At 43.5% G+C, this 14716-nt stretch overlaps 2 protein-coding genes across 2 annotated transcripts; both read left to right on the top strand.

Moving 5' to 3' along the window:
* Positions 1-59: 59 nt before the first annotated feature.
* On the top strand, positions 60-2096 carry LOC127780599 (protein FAR-RED IMPAIRED RESPONSE 1-like). The gene is made up of 2 exons (XM_052307521.1): positions 60-297; positions 377-2096. Exons 1-2 carry the CDS (start codon positions 128-130, stop codon positions 1857-1859), a joined length of 1653 nt encoding a protein of 550 aa, XP_052163481.1. The 5' UTR covers positions 60-127; the 3' UTR covers positions 1860-2096.
* A 7526-nt stretch (positions 2097-9622) lies between these two features.
* Positions 9623-14355, top strand: LOC127780508 (transcription factor MYB88-like). Its single transcript, XM_052307429.1, has 12 exons — positions 9623-9979; positions 10859-10905; positions 10998-11054; positions 11179-11251; positions 11845-11900; positions 11993-12172; positions 12400-12593; positions 12682-12821; positions 12911-13053; positions 13133-13281; positions 13368-13732; positions 13848-14355. Exons 1-12 carry the CDS (start codon positions 9866-9868, stop codon positions 13950-13952), a joined length of 1623 nt encoding a protein of 540 aa, XP_052163389.1. The 5' UTR covers positions 9623-9865; the 3' UTR covers positions 13953-14355.
* The last annotated feature ends 361 nt before the right edge of the window (positions 14356-14716 follow it).

Here is a 14716-nt window from a genome sequence, read left to right on the forward strand (position 1 = left end):
GGTAAATACAAATGAATGGCTACTACTCCAAAAGCGGATTTAAAACAAAATTTTAAAGAAAATTCATATCTAGAATGTTGCTCCGAAAATCACCGTGTAGAAATCCTAGCAAGTGTGCCGCTATAAAATGGAATGGTTTTCTACTTGGAAAGGAACACAGATGCAATGGGAAATGGTGAGTACCACTCCATATGTTAACTACTCCCATGATTTTAGACTTGTCGTTTCGAATACCCTCGATATTCCGTTATATATCTCGCCTTCTTCCACCTCCACGCCGTCGTCGACCATCGAGAGGTGCGGCCTCCTTTTCCCCGATCTATCTCATCTCATGCGGTCATGCCTCAATTCACTCGACTAACCTGTGGTGGCGCAGGCTCCATGAGATGCCGCTGATGGAGAGCGAGGAAGCCCGCGAGATTCTCGCGGCGCTGCGCGAGAAAGACGACGACCCTGAGGGATTCTACGACCACAAGGTCGCCGCCGCCGATGGCCGGATGGAGGGGATCTTCTGGGCGAGCTCCGGCCTGGGCTGGGACTACGTCTACTACGGCGAGGTCGTCGTCTTCGACACCACGTTCCGGACGAACAGGTGCGGCGCGGCGTTCGTCCCGTTCCTCGGGATGAGCCGCCACCGCCGCCCCGCCTTGTTCGGCTGCGGCGTCGTCGCGGACGGCTCCGTCGACTCGTGCATCTGGCTGCTGCGCGCGTTCAAGGAGTCGATCCAGGGGGATGTGCCCAAGTCCGTCATCACCGACGGCGGCGACGCGGTGATCGCCGCCGTCAAGGCCGTGTTCCCGGAGTCCAACCACCGCGTGTGCGCGTGGCACGTGGAGCGGTGGGCCGGGGAGCACCTCGTCGATGGCCCGGCGCGGGATGATTTCATGTCGCTGGCGCGCGACGCGTGCTCGCCCGCGGCGTTCGACGAGCGGTGGAGCAGGTTCATGGCGATGCACGGGACCGCCGAGAACGAGGGCTGGCTGGCGACGATGCACGCGAGGAGGGAGCTCTGGGCCGCCGCGTTCACCCGCCACAAGCTCTTCCTCGGCATGGCGAGCGACCAGCGGACGGAGTGCCTCGCCACGGGCCTCCACACGGGCCTCGCCGACGACATGTCGCTGCACGACCTGCTGCGCCACGCCGACTACTGGACCTGGCGCCTGCGCGCCGACGACGCCGAGCTCGACGACGCGGCCTCCATGTCCCGGCTGCCGCTGACCACCAATCACCAGTTCCTCGAGGCGCACGCCGCGCGGCGCTTCACCCCGGCCAACTTCCACCTCGTCCGCGAGGAGATCGAGAAGATGGACGGCTTCGCCGTCGTCGACACGCTGCCCACCATGTCCAGCCCCGACGTAAAGATCTACCTGCTCGCGCCCAAGCAGGAAGCCGCCGCCGCCGCCGGCGGCGGTGTCGCACCCTTCGTCGTGCAATGGTGCGACCGCGGCGGCGCCCTCGGCACCGACGACATCGACGACGGGAAGATGGCCGTGACGTGCAGCTGCCGGAAGATGGAGAGCGATCGCCTCCCGTGCCGCCACATCCTCCGCGTGATCACCCACCGCGGCGTGTCGCGGATGCCGGACTGCTTCGTGCCGCGGCGGCAGCGGCGGAATTCCAAAGCTAAGATGGAGAGGGTGGAGGAGATGAAGCAGCTGTCGAGCAAGGTGTTCGACCTGGCGTCGGAGGACGCGGGAGAGTTCGAGGATGTCATGGGGTTCATGGAGCGATTCCTTCAAGAGCGGCGCGCCTGGCTTGACGCTGCATGGGAGCCGAAGCGCAGAGGCCATGTCGGCGTCGACGACGACGACGAGGGCGACTCGCCGTCGATCAAGAAGATCAAGATGTCCGACGAGTGAGCATTTCACTGTCAAACTCTATCTACTAAGTGTGGTTTTATTTATTTATTTATTTACTAGAAAACATCTTCAGTTAATCTTATTATTCACTGTGGGAATTCACTTTGTTATATATATTTTTAGAAAATCATAAGCTTCAGTTAGAAGTCCGATTGTCTCGGGTTAGCATGCGAGTTTTTTTATAGAGAGACTTCTTATATGACTCCTTCTGTATTTTCAAAAGTGGACAAATTAAAAACTGACTCAAAACACAGAAGACATACCAAAGTACCGGCAAAAACTTCTTCAATTTTTATAATACTAGTAGAGAAGAGATTGGCTGTTCAGTGTGTCGATTTGATAATGCCGATGGGGAAAGTATTCAAAACTCTTAAAGGACGTCCTGTCGTTGTTTTATGTCTCTTAAATGGTTATACATTTTTTAAAAAAAAATCGACTAGATAGATTATTAGTATGTGATAGATCAGTTCACAAAATCAAATTTAATTTCTACAGCAACGGAAAAAATAAATTTGACTGTGAATATACGTTTACTAGTTTTTTTTTGCAACTCGTAGAAATTCAAATTTAACTTGCATTTTTATGGAGTGATATATCACATGTTAATACATATTCTCTTTTTTTCAAATTTTTTTATAACTATTTGAGTAAGATGAAAAAAAGGTATCTCCTTGAGAATTTTGAATCCACCCCTAATGTTGAGTCCTTTTGTACCGCTGAAAAATATATTTGTTGAGATTCGTGCTAGTCTTGTTGAGATATCCATTGTAGTATGGGTGGAATGGTTGCGGGAAGATGTGTGGTGGCAATAGGGATGGCACGGGCGCAGCGACGGGTCGATCTCGTGGAGGAGGGCTGTGGGAACCCCCCCCCCCTCCCCTCAATGGTGGTCCATAATGGCGGCAGCCCGCGCCTTGCCAACGCCCTAGCCTCTACCCACCTACCCCCATGGTCCACACGCACGCCTGCACGCCGTCTCCCCGTCATCTGGTCGCTCCTTAACTGAGCCATCTCTCTCTCTCTCTCCCCCATCTCCACCTCCCTCGCATGGAGGCCGGGCAAGCTCGACCTCATACAGGCTCGCTAGCTGCCTACCCCTCCCTTTCCTACCTTCCCTCCCTTGGCCACCTGCCCCCGCTAGCCACTGTGGTTCACACACACCTTGTCCGCGCGCACATCGCCCCCTGTCATACGGTTGTTCCTCAATGACGCTATCCCACTCCCTCACACATCGGTCTGGTGAGCTCGAGCTCCGACGGGTTTGCCCGCCACCCTTTCCCACCCTCAATTCACTCGACTACTCCCCGTGGCGGCCTAGCACGGCAAGAGCCCGTGCCATCTTCTCTGAGCACCCATCACGACTGGGCACCGTTGTCTATGTGCACCTCGCCCACCTAGAGTGAAATAAGCGAAACGCTTGGCAAGGTCGGGCACAGCGGCGGCATGCGCCGATGACAACGAAGAAAGGAAAGAGAGGAGGAAGGGAGAGAAGATGGGAAAGAGAGAGGGTGATGATGTGGGTCCCATTGTAATTTTTTTATTTTTAACCGAATACTCATTGAGTTGTGGGTCTGACTTTAAATGCCACGTCAACGTCACATTAGCCGAAATCGCCATCCAAACCGCCTTGGGAGCTTATTTGTACTGGTTTTGTGAGTTGAGTGATGTGTTATATATGGTATTACGGTTTGAGGGATAAATTTAAGACTCGGCGACAAATTGAGGGACGTAAAGTGAACTTATTCACCCCTAAAAGAGGTGTTACCTTATTCCTGAATATGGGCTTTCCTGCTCCATAGTGACTGCAATCGGCACATCAATCTGCAAAAGCCCAGGAAGTTTCAGCCCGTATCCACCCAAATTCGCAAATAAATAGGTCGTCTTCTTCCTCCCGACTCCCTCCAAGAACTCCAACTCGCTCGCCCTCCCCTCTGCTTCTCTCTCCAAGAAATCAACAACCAGTAGCCTCTCCACCAAGATCACGAAGAACCTCCTCCACCCTGACCGAGCGATTCTTTCTCCCTCCCTGTCCTTCTCCGCGTCCGCCTCTATGGACAGCGCGATCTTGAGTGCCGTCACAGATTCTGAAATCTCTATCTTGAGTGCCAGTGGTTTGGTATTGAAGATGTGCAATCCAGATTCTGAATCCTTACCGTTTATCTCAGTAAGGAGTAGTCGCAAGCTTTGAAATACTCAAATACAAGCAGCAGATTCTAATCGCTAGTTATAATGAAATCAAGTAGGAGGCCAAAACGTGATGGCACAGGCTACACCTACTGGAGGACGGATACCGGCGAGCACTTACGGGTGACGGAGGCCCCATCGTCTCCTCCATACGGCATCAGCCACGGTCAAAATTTGAACTTTCAAATCTGATTTTGAAGTTGATTTAAAAATTTTTAACTTTATTTTTTACATTGATATTTAAGTTGCTAAGAACTCATATATAAAAGTCTTACTTATAAATTATTATTATTTTGCTAATACGCTGAATGACGTATTATCTATATTTGGCCAAACGACGATGGGGGCGACCAAGATCCGCGCAAGAAGAGATATGACGATGGGATGATCCAACATATGATGTCTCAACTTGATCATTTTTTTTTCCTTAGATCAAACAGGTCACATGTTTTAATTTCTTGGACAAAATGGGACTACCTATACATTTGTCGACAAATTTTTCCTCAAATTTGTAACTATAGTACAATCGTAGTTTAATTACACTGTAACTTACATGTAACTACACTGTAACTTATATGTAAGTTTCACATAATTTTGAATCGTTAGATCTATTACAAGATTTATTTTGGTGAGGAAGAAAACAAATCATAGCACACACATATATGAAAGAATTTGATCCCATGATCTCCATTTTACGGAAATAATATGTTACGGAGAGATTTTTGAAAGTTACATACAAGTTACACTATAGTTACTGTTTAATTACATGCAAGTTACAGTGTAATTATACTACGATTGTACTGTAATTACATCTGTCAAATTTTTGAGGAAAAATTTGTCGACAAATATCTAGCAAAATCGTTCTGGAAATCAAGTGTTTGGGAACCAAATGATGGGCTTGGTTGGGAAAGGCCTGATATTTCGGCCCAGTTAACCACGGCCACCGCCGCCGCCGCAGCTGTGTCTGGATGAAACGAATGGGCCTAAATCAAACCCAGAAAAAGTCCATGTTTTCTCTGCTCCTCTGCTCTGACGATGCCTGAAGCTGTAGGTTGTAGCAGAGACGGATGCACACAAACACAGCATCGCATTTGCATAGCATATATCCTCATAGCTGCTAGTAGTATGTTATTTTTCGGTGACTCAAAGCTGCTGTGTTTGAAAATCTTTGTAAACAGTATCGAGAGAGACATATACAGGCGCTATTTTTTGACAGGTGCTTCCCTTCTTTGTAATTCGCAGGGGCGAACAAAATGGAAGCTTCGTACTTTTCTCTATTTCCTAATAAATATAAACTTTTTCTACCATTTAAATTCTATACATAAATATAAGTACTTTTGAAAACTACTTCCCTTACCAAAGCACCACTCATTTAATTTTTTATTTACCTAATCTTATCCTCAATCACCCCACATTTGTTTGGGAACATATCATATACACACAAGTCTTCACGTATACACACCGTACACACTAACTAACAAATATTATTAAAAATTTTAGAAAAAATTGTACATATAATTTCAATAATATTTCATCTACATGTAAAGCCACATCTTCACATTCACTCTACATAAAGAGCGAAAAAATACAAAATTCTAATAAATTAATTGTCTTAAAATTGTCATAATTTTGTTTTTTTTACAGCTAAAATATAATAGTATTGAAAGTATATACACAATTTTTTATTAAGTTCTTATATAGTTCAAGTTCTAAATTTGTAGCTTACAAGTTCTTATAATACCTCTATTTTTTTAATTCAAGTTCTTATATAGTTTTCTAATTCGTTTTTAGCTTACAAAACAAATCTCGAATGAGAAAATTCTATCACATTTAAACCCTTGCCCCCTTGGTTATTTTTCCCTCTTAGGGCTTATTCAGATTGTAGCTAAAATAAATCTTACCAAATTTTGGCAAATGCTAAAATTTTGGCAAGATGATGATATTGTCAAAATTTTGGCAGAACTTTGTATGTATTGATCAAATTTGGCAACAAACTAAACGGCATCAAAGTGAACATGCCCTTACTTCTGACTCTCGATGAGTTCCAAGCGAAGGCAAAACCTTGTTGCCGCGGCCTTTACTTCTTCTGTCACTAGACACTCTATAGTGTTCTCCTTCCGTCGCTGAATCGTTGTGCCGCTCTCAAGATCAAGCCCACTCCTCCTTGATCTTGAGCACCAACGACACACGTTCCTTCCTTCTTGTCATTAGAAGCCGCATCGCACCGCTTCTCCATGCCAATGGTTGAATCAATGGGAGCTCTTTCTACACGCTCTATGCAAGCCATCGTCGAGCATAGAGGTCGTCGCCACCAAATATGGTCACATACTCACATGGCACCGCCGCCATCTAGATCTACTCGTCGTCTCCTTGGTCGGTGATGGCAATGTCCTCCCATCATGCCCCCTAGCTACGACCATCCCACCCTTAAGATCTAGCCACATCGTCCCCTCGTCTTCCTTCCTTAGCTCCATCTATCCGATCCCTGTTCTCTAGCCGCTACTCCTCCAACCTCCACTCTCTACATCTGACCATAAGAGGGGTATCACATTGTGTGGCAGAACGACACGTTCTCCCAACACGAACCCTGAGACATTGTCACCACTTATTCCAGTTAATATTCCACCGTTTCTCGCAGAATACATGATCATCATGATAGACCACTCTTCTCTACGCGCGCACGTGCGCTCTCTCTCTCCCCCTGCATGACAGCATATTTTCTAACAATGGGGATTGTCTGCAGTACTACAGATACAGTAGCTACCGCTGACATATGATACCGAAACCACCTGTTAGCTACTGCTGCTGCATATACTGCATCTGCAGAGTGAGTGAGTGACCATGATCCTCTCATAGTGGTGAGCCCGAAGCCACCTGCGAGTTCATCGTGTAGTTCCACTCACATACTACATGTACATACACTCGCAGTTACTACTACCATGTACTCACTCCTAGTACGATCTTCTCTATTCTTTTTTTTTTTTTTGACTTCGCTATTCATCTACTGCTGCTATATGCACTTGATCTGCAAGACTGCAACATGTCCGCAGAAGCCGAGGTGAAGACTGAAGAGTGATTAGTGAAGACCACTGCAAGACCAGCTGGGACAACCAAGAACCGAGGTGGGGACTGACCCCAGTCTTTGCATAGGATTCTATGTGGTTAATGGTTTCGTTGGACACTTTCGGTCCTGACAGGATCTGACAGGCGTAAAGGCCCTCCCAAAAAAGATGACCACTGCTCTACTCCTCATCAGAAAAACAGATTCACAGCAAGGGAAAAAAAAAGCAGATGCAGTTCGTCACCTCGCAAAAAATGCACATCAGATCAGCACATGCGCGGCACTGCTTGCCTGCCCATCAGAGTTGCAACTGATGAGCAGCAACAGTAGAAGTAGTACATGTACAGCTCTTGCCATTACCAAAGCCTCTTTGCGATTGCAATGACCATGCACGAAGGTGTAGAGTTGGGTGAGACCGGGCTTTTTGTTCTTTTTCCGAGAGGTTAGAGGGGGACACCTGGCTTTTCGCAAGGATACTTGTTTTAGCTTTTCAAGATGCCTAATCTCTTTGAGCCTTTGATCAGCACCGGTTAACTGAGATGGAATAGTTAACTGCTCTATCCATCCTAAAATAATTTTATTTTTCATTCATCTCACATATATCAATAAAAAAATTAGAATATTTCTACTTTATCAAATCTCAATGTAATTATTTCACATTTTATCTACTCATAATGATAATGTATTATTCACTACTTTTATCAACTTTGATGCAATGATTATTGTAAAATGAATTTATTTTGGAACAAATGGAAGAGGTAAAAAATAAAGTTATTTTGAAAGTGAGGGAACAGGAATTCGGTTGGTTGGCCCGGTTTGTTTCAGAATTCAGCTCAGTTTTTCAATGCTACCTGTTGCCAAGTTCTCTCAAGCCTGATACTGATGGTAGTGCCGAGTAGTTTTCATGAAGCTTGGACTTTCGAAATTAGCCGTTGGCATCGACTATGAAAATGAGTAATATAGCTAGAGGTCACTATCACGTAGTATAGTGGATAAATGGCAACTTTCACTAACTAGAAGGTTGCCTAACTACAGATGCTCAGTTCAAACCATCTTAATTATTTACTGCTAGACCTTCATGGAGTATATTTATTCAAAACCTGAAGATTATATTTATTCAGAACCTAAAGACCTGAGAACCGTCTTATTCAAACCTTGCTCTGAAGACTGCTCTCTGTCTCTCTAACTCATCGGTTTTTTATTTTGTTGTTGAAAAAAAAAATCGCACACGCAACCTGAAAGTTACACGGCGGTGAGCTTACCAATTAAATACAGGGATAAGAACAGTATATAGTTTCAAAGTAATCCTAACTCGCGCCGAAATGGAAACGAAGGCATCTGCTAGCTACACTCAGAATTCGAAAAATGAAAACTCAAAAATTTCAATTCAGTGCGCTTACCAATTTCACAAGATTCGTATGCTTAGATCGACCATTTCGCCCTCCAAACAGCCGAACAAAACGTAGTGGGAGCGTAGCACCATAAACCAAGTCACAAGAGCTCACCATATATAGCCCCCGTTGCATGACACGCATGATGCAACTCATGAACACAATTCACCAGAGGTACCAAAAAAGAAAATAAGTAGTAGAAGAAGAGAGAAATATGTGTGCACCTACCGGTATATTAAATATGATACAATCTAATTCAAACATATGAACGTTACGATACATTTTAACTTTGGTCAAAGTCAAACTGCTTTAAGTTTGATTAAGTTTGTAGAAAAAATATAGTAATATTTTCAACCCAAGACAAATTTATTATGAAAATATATTCAATTATTAGTTTGATGAAACTAATTCAGTATTATAAATATTACTATATTTGTCTATGAATTTAGTCAAACTTGAAACAGTTTGATTTTGATCAAAGTCAAAACGTCTTATATAACCTAAAACGGAGGAAGTAAGAAAGATGTAATTCTAATAGATATTGAGGTGGAGTATACAAGGAATACAACTATAGCCTCCTTTTATACGGCTTGAATATATTAGTAGGGGTTTAGGATATCATTATTTGACTATCGGTATGAATCTCATGAGTATCTCTCAAATGACAAAAGACTATTGGGTCTCTTCGCTGCAGCTAAATTGCAGCTGCTGTGCAGCAGCTGTGCTACAGTGCATGATAGAGAAAATATATAAGGCTTGCTGTACAGCGCAACCGTTACAGCTGCATAGCAGCGTTGTCGAACAGATCCATTATTAACCTTTCTGAAAAAATTAAAATCATTACTACATATTCTTAAGATATTCACCTACTCCATATACAAATCATTTTAGGAAGCAATCCATTGTTGCCTATCAGAAACGTGATTTTACAAACCGTAACCTGGTTTTACAAACCAGTACAACTGCCATTCTTTACCGTTCCCTTTGCCGCATCGTCGAAAACCTGCACGTGCCGGTGCCGGTGCCGCCATTCCGTAGGGAGTCGAGTCGTCGTCATCATCTTCCCCCCAAAACAGCCATATGGCATGGCCCCCCACCAACTTTAAAAACCCCTCCACCTCCGCTTCCGCACAAAAAATTCCCTTTACCCCATCTCACACTCCACCCCCCCTCTCTCTCTCGTTTCCTCCTCTCCACCCAACTCGGTGGTCGTCGTCGCCTTCCTCTCGAATCCACGGTTCAAAAATTCCCTCCACTCGCGCCCATTTCCCCAAACCCTAGCCGGCCCCGGCTCGCCGCCGCCCGCCGCCCGCCGGCTGCCTACCTCGGCCTGCCGGGATCCGTGCGCGGAACATGCGGGATCCCGGACCATGGCGACCGGACCCGATCTGACCCCACCCGCCGCCGCCGCCGCCGCCTCCGCCGAAGCGCCGTCGGCGTCGGCGGCCAAGAAGGACCGCCACATCGTGAGTTGGAGCGCCGAGGTGCGTACGAGTTGTCGTGGTCTATCGAGTCGTGTGTTTCTGGATTTTGGGAGTTTTTTTTTTTTTGGGTGCGTTTGCGCTTTCCTGCTCGATTTGGTTGCCTGAAATTTTGGGGTTCCACTCCTGTAGCAATTATTCCCCTTCTTTATTTTTTTTGGGGCTAATATGCAGTGGATTTTTCACGTAATTAGGCACGACCTATCGAAATGGATTTTGGTTGGGCTCCTCTCGCCTAATTTTTGTGGTTTTAGGCGATGTTCGTGAGGATTGAGAATAATTGGAGTTTGAATTTGTGTCTATTTTTCAAGATTTTGGTTGGGCTCCTCTCACCTAATTCTGTGGTTTAAGGCAATATTCTTCGTGAGCATTGAGGATAATTGAAATTTGAATCTGTGTACGTTTTTAGACAATGGAAAAGTGCATCACACTTCCTGGAATTTGTGTCTTTCCCGCTCGATTTCGATGCCTAGAACATGGGGGTCGAATTAGTTCTCGACGCCTCTAGCAATTATTCCCCTTCTTTTTGCCTAACGAACAGTAGATTTTTCACATAGTTAGGCGTAATCTATCTAAATGGACTTTGGTTTGATTCGACTCCTGCCTATTTTTTCTGGTCTAAGGTGATATTTGTGAGCATCGAGAATAGTCGAAGTTTGAATATGTGTCCCTTTTTTCTTTTTGAAAAGTGTATTGCATTTCCAAGAACTTGTGCCTACATATTTATAATTAATCATAATTATAATTAATTATAATTATAATTATAATGATAATTGTTAGCTTCAGATGCTGTCGAACCTTTCCTTGGGAGTGCGTCTGCGATTTTTTTTTAACTTTTAGACCAAATTGTTTTTCTGATGTTTGCACCTTTCTTCCTGTTAGGAGGATGATGTGCTTCGTACTCAAATTGCGCTTCATGGAACTGATAAGTATGAATTCTTCCCACTTCCCATCTCAATTGACTTTTTTTTCTGGATTTAATCACCATATTTTACACTGTTTTTCCTTTTCCTTTCGGTAGCTGGACAATTATAGCGGCACAATTCAAGGACAAGACGGCCAGACAGTGCAGGAGAAGGTGTGTACAGTGTACCTCGCCATCCTCTGACTAAAAGAGTGGTTTTATTGGAATTTCGTTCGAATTTCTTACGAAATATGCATGCCGCCCTGTTCATTTTTTCTTTGCTTGGTTACTGCTGCAGATGGTACAATTATTTGAACTCAGAGTGCAAGAAAGGAGGGTGGTCCAGAGAAGAGGACTTGCTATTGTGTGAGGTGGGATATTGATATTGTGACATTTTAATCATTTGGTCCAGACACTGAATTTCCCTGAAGTTAGGAATTGCTGCATAAAACACTTAGATTTCTGAATTGGCAAATATGCGTCAGTTCCATGAATTTGGGAATTTTGGCAGACACTTTGATTTTATTATTAGGAACCATTTGTGATGTAACTTTTGGGCCAAACTTTAGATTTCTGAATTGGCAAATATGCGGTCGGTTACTTCCTCAGTGAGACAACAGGCCAGGCATATTGCTATGACCATGGAATTGAGCGTGTACGTATGCAGCTTTTCAGACTTTTGGGAAAAGAATGGGATTTTGTAAATAGCAGGAGATAGGATTTATATTTTTGTATATATAAGAGAAGTCTAGATGGGCTTGTTCATTGATTAGTTTTGCAATGCCATATTTTTGTTCTTATTTTGGCTGCAAGTTTTGTGCTCTGACAGACTTGAACTCCGCATACTAGAAACCCTAAACTACCTGTTCTGCATAGATTTGTGGTTGTTTTCATAATTATTTGTTTCTACCATGGATTCCTTAACAAGATTGAATCATGTATTCTACTTGGAATTGTCATGCAGGCTCAAAAAGTTCTTGGGAACAAATGGACTGAAATAGCAAAGGTTGTCTCAGGCAGGTGGGTTTCTTGTATTATGCAGTTTACCGCAAGATGAAAAAATACATGTAATAAAATATCTGACATGTTTTTTGTTTGTTTGTCCACAACAGAACTGATAATGCAGTGAAGAATCGGTTTTCTACTCTATGCAAAAGGCGGGCCAAGGATGACGAGCTATTCAAGGAAAATGGATCATTATGTTCCAGTGCAAGTGCAAAGAGGGCATTGGCACAAACCGAGTGTCTCACATCTGGTGCAAGTGGCTCTGCACCACCTATTAAGCAGATGAGGTACACATAACACTAGCATCACTATTTTCTACTTCCTCCATTTCAGGTTATAAGACTTTCTAGCATTGCTCACATTCATATAGATGTTAATGAATCTAGGCACACATATATGTCTGGATTCATTAACATATATATGAATGTGGGCAATGCTAGAAAGTCTTATAACCTGAAACGGAGGTAGTATTAAGCATGCGAAGCAGCTTACACGTTTTTTCTTCTGCAACTAGGCCATGTAATTCTGATTTCAAAGAGAATATGACACCAAATATGAGATTAGTTGGACAAGACAAGAGCACACAAGATTCTCGACAGCCTCTTGCAATTGTTTATCAAAACAATCAAGATAATATGAATACGATGGACACCCAAAATCTTGTTGCTAAAACTGCAGCAAAACAATTATTTGCGGGGGAACATGATTGTAAGTCTGTTTTCCTCTATAATGTGCGTTTGAGTTTGATGTATTTGTCTTGTCCCAGCTTTAATCACAGCCATGTGCATAATTGCAGGCGTTAAGCATGAGGGTAATTTTTTGAACAAGGATGATCCAAAAATTGTTACTTTATTGCAGCGAGCTGATTTGCTTTGCTCCCTAGCAACAAAAATAAATACTGAAAATACGAGCCAAAGCATGGACGAAGCCTGGCAGGTATGACAGCACCAACATGTTCTGAATTTGGAACTTAGGCTTGCAGCCTTATACTTTACTTGAAATAAACTGCGTTGTGCCTGTTTCAGCAACTACAACATCATTTGGATAAGAAAGATGATAATGACATGTCAGAGAGCAGTATGTCGGGAATGGCTTCACTTCTAGAGGATCTTGACGATTTAATTGTAGACCCCTATGAGAATGAAGAGGAAGAAGACCAGAATTTAAGGTAATAATCATCTGGTCATCATTTTGGTTAAATCTATTTTCTCAGTTGTTGACCCTACCTACTATTACTGTGCAAACAGGGAGCAGAACGAACAGATTGATATGGAGAACAAGCAAAATTCTTCACAAACTAGCATGGAAGTTACATCACAAATGGTTCCTGACAATAAAATGGAGGACTGCCCAAATGATAAGAGCACAGAAGACAATAATATGGAACCTTGCCCTGGTAACCTATGCTCTTACTTATTACTTTGGTAAAATGCTCTTTAAACCACATAAAGAAAATGAACTAAATTCTTTAAGCTAAACCAGGTGAAGACATACCAACATCTGAAAACTTGACTGAGGCTGCTATCGAAGATAGCTTGCTTCAATGTGTGGAATACAGCTCTCCTGTACACACAGTTATTCAAGCTAAAACAGATGCAGAAATAGCAGCATCAGAGAACCTTAGCGAGGTTCTCGAACATAACAGGCTTCAGTGTATTAAATTAGCCTCCCCTGCTCAGACAACTACCCCAGTTGAAGCAAATGCAGAAACACCAGCTTCTGAGAAGTTAAGCGAGGTTGTCAAATGTAAAAATCCTCCACGCATGGGATTCACTTCACCTGCTCATACAGTCCCAACATTCCTGCCATATGCAGATGACATGCCGACTCCAAAATTTACTGCTAGTGTAAGCTTTCAACTGCTTGACATATGATATGGCTGGTTCATATCGAACATATAATACTTACCTGAAACAAACATATGACAAATATATTTACATTTTTATTTGTTTGAATTTCCAGGAGAGGAATTTTTTGCTGTCTGTGCTTGAGTTGACCTCGCCAGGGTCGAGGCCAGACACTTCTCAGCAGCCTTCTTGCAAAAGGGCTCTCCTTAATAGCCTATGAAGCTGTTATAAGTATATTTCAGTTTTTTTTCCTGCATTATTGGTGTGCATGGGATCTAAACCCAAGCCTGCCATGCATGCCCCCTCAGCATGCCTACTATTCAGCGTGTGTTAGGAGGTTCTTTGACATACTCCTATTTGCATCAAGTTTGGATATCTCATATCCAAGTTTAGCTGTTTGTATATGAGATATCAATTGTTGTAAGAGTCTCATAGTTTGTTTGGTTGTACATATTGCATTGGCGGTGTTGTAGTATCATCATACAGGAATTAAAAGGGGCGATGGTGTACCAAAGAGTTTACAGCTTGTATCCAAAATATAGAATAAGTACTATTCTTTGTGTAATTAACTCTTGTAACCTTTCTATGTGGTACGGAATATATTGGTTTGGTGTGTAGTGTGATTTAACAGTTTCCTTCTGACTGAACAAATGTGGCTGATCCTATAGTAGTATTGTACTATATGCTCCCTGATGTTGGGAACTTACCTTAGAGCAAGTTCAATAGTACAGCTCACTACTAGCTCCAATTCATCTATAGTTAATTTAATAGCTCATTCATACAATAGTTATATAATGCACTATTAATATCTGGTCCCACCAGTCATACACACACTGTGTCTTGGAGTTTATGTTACAGCTGGTTACAAATCTGTAGCCCGCTACCCTTCTCTCTCCTTAGTTATCTCCTTAAAATATGTTTGCAGCTGGCTTATAGCTTGCTATTGTACTTGCTCTTATTGATGCTCACTTTGTTGTCCAGTAC

Source organism: Oryza glaberrima, chromosome 7 (genome assembly GCF_000147395.1).
Source record: "Oryza glaberrima chromosome 7, OglaRS2, whole genome shotgun sequence".
Classification (NCBI taxonomy): domain Eukaryota; kingdom Viridiplantae; phylum Streptophyta; class Magnoliopsida; order Poales; family Poaceae; genus Oryza; species Oryza glaberrima.

What these genes read in the sequence shown, in the direction of transcription:
- LOC127780599 (XM_052307521.1), top strand. Translation starts at nt 128, where the DNA reads ATGGAATGGTTTTCTACTTGGAAAGGAACACAGATGCAATGGGAAATG. An exon ending in CCGTCGTCGACCATCGAGAG is followed by an intron (nt 298 to 376) that starts GTGCGGCCTCCT and finishes GTGGTGGCGCAG; the next exon opens with GCTCCATGAGATGCCGCTGA.
- LOC127780508 (XM_052307429.1), top strand. Translation starts at nt 9,866, where the DNA reads ATGGCGACCGGACCCGATCTGACCCCACCCGCCGCCGCCGCCGCCGCC. An exon ending in CCACCTATTAAGCAGATGAG is followed by an intron (nt 12,173 to 12,399) that starts GTACACATAACA and finishes TTCTGCAACTAG; the next exon opens with GCCATGTAATTCTGATTTCA. An exon ending in GCATGGACGAAGCCTGGCAG is followed by an intron (nt 12,822 to 12,910) that starts GTATGACAGCAC and finishes TGCCTGTTTCAG; the next exon opens with CAACTACAACATCATTTGGA.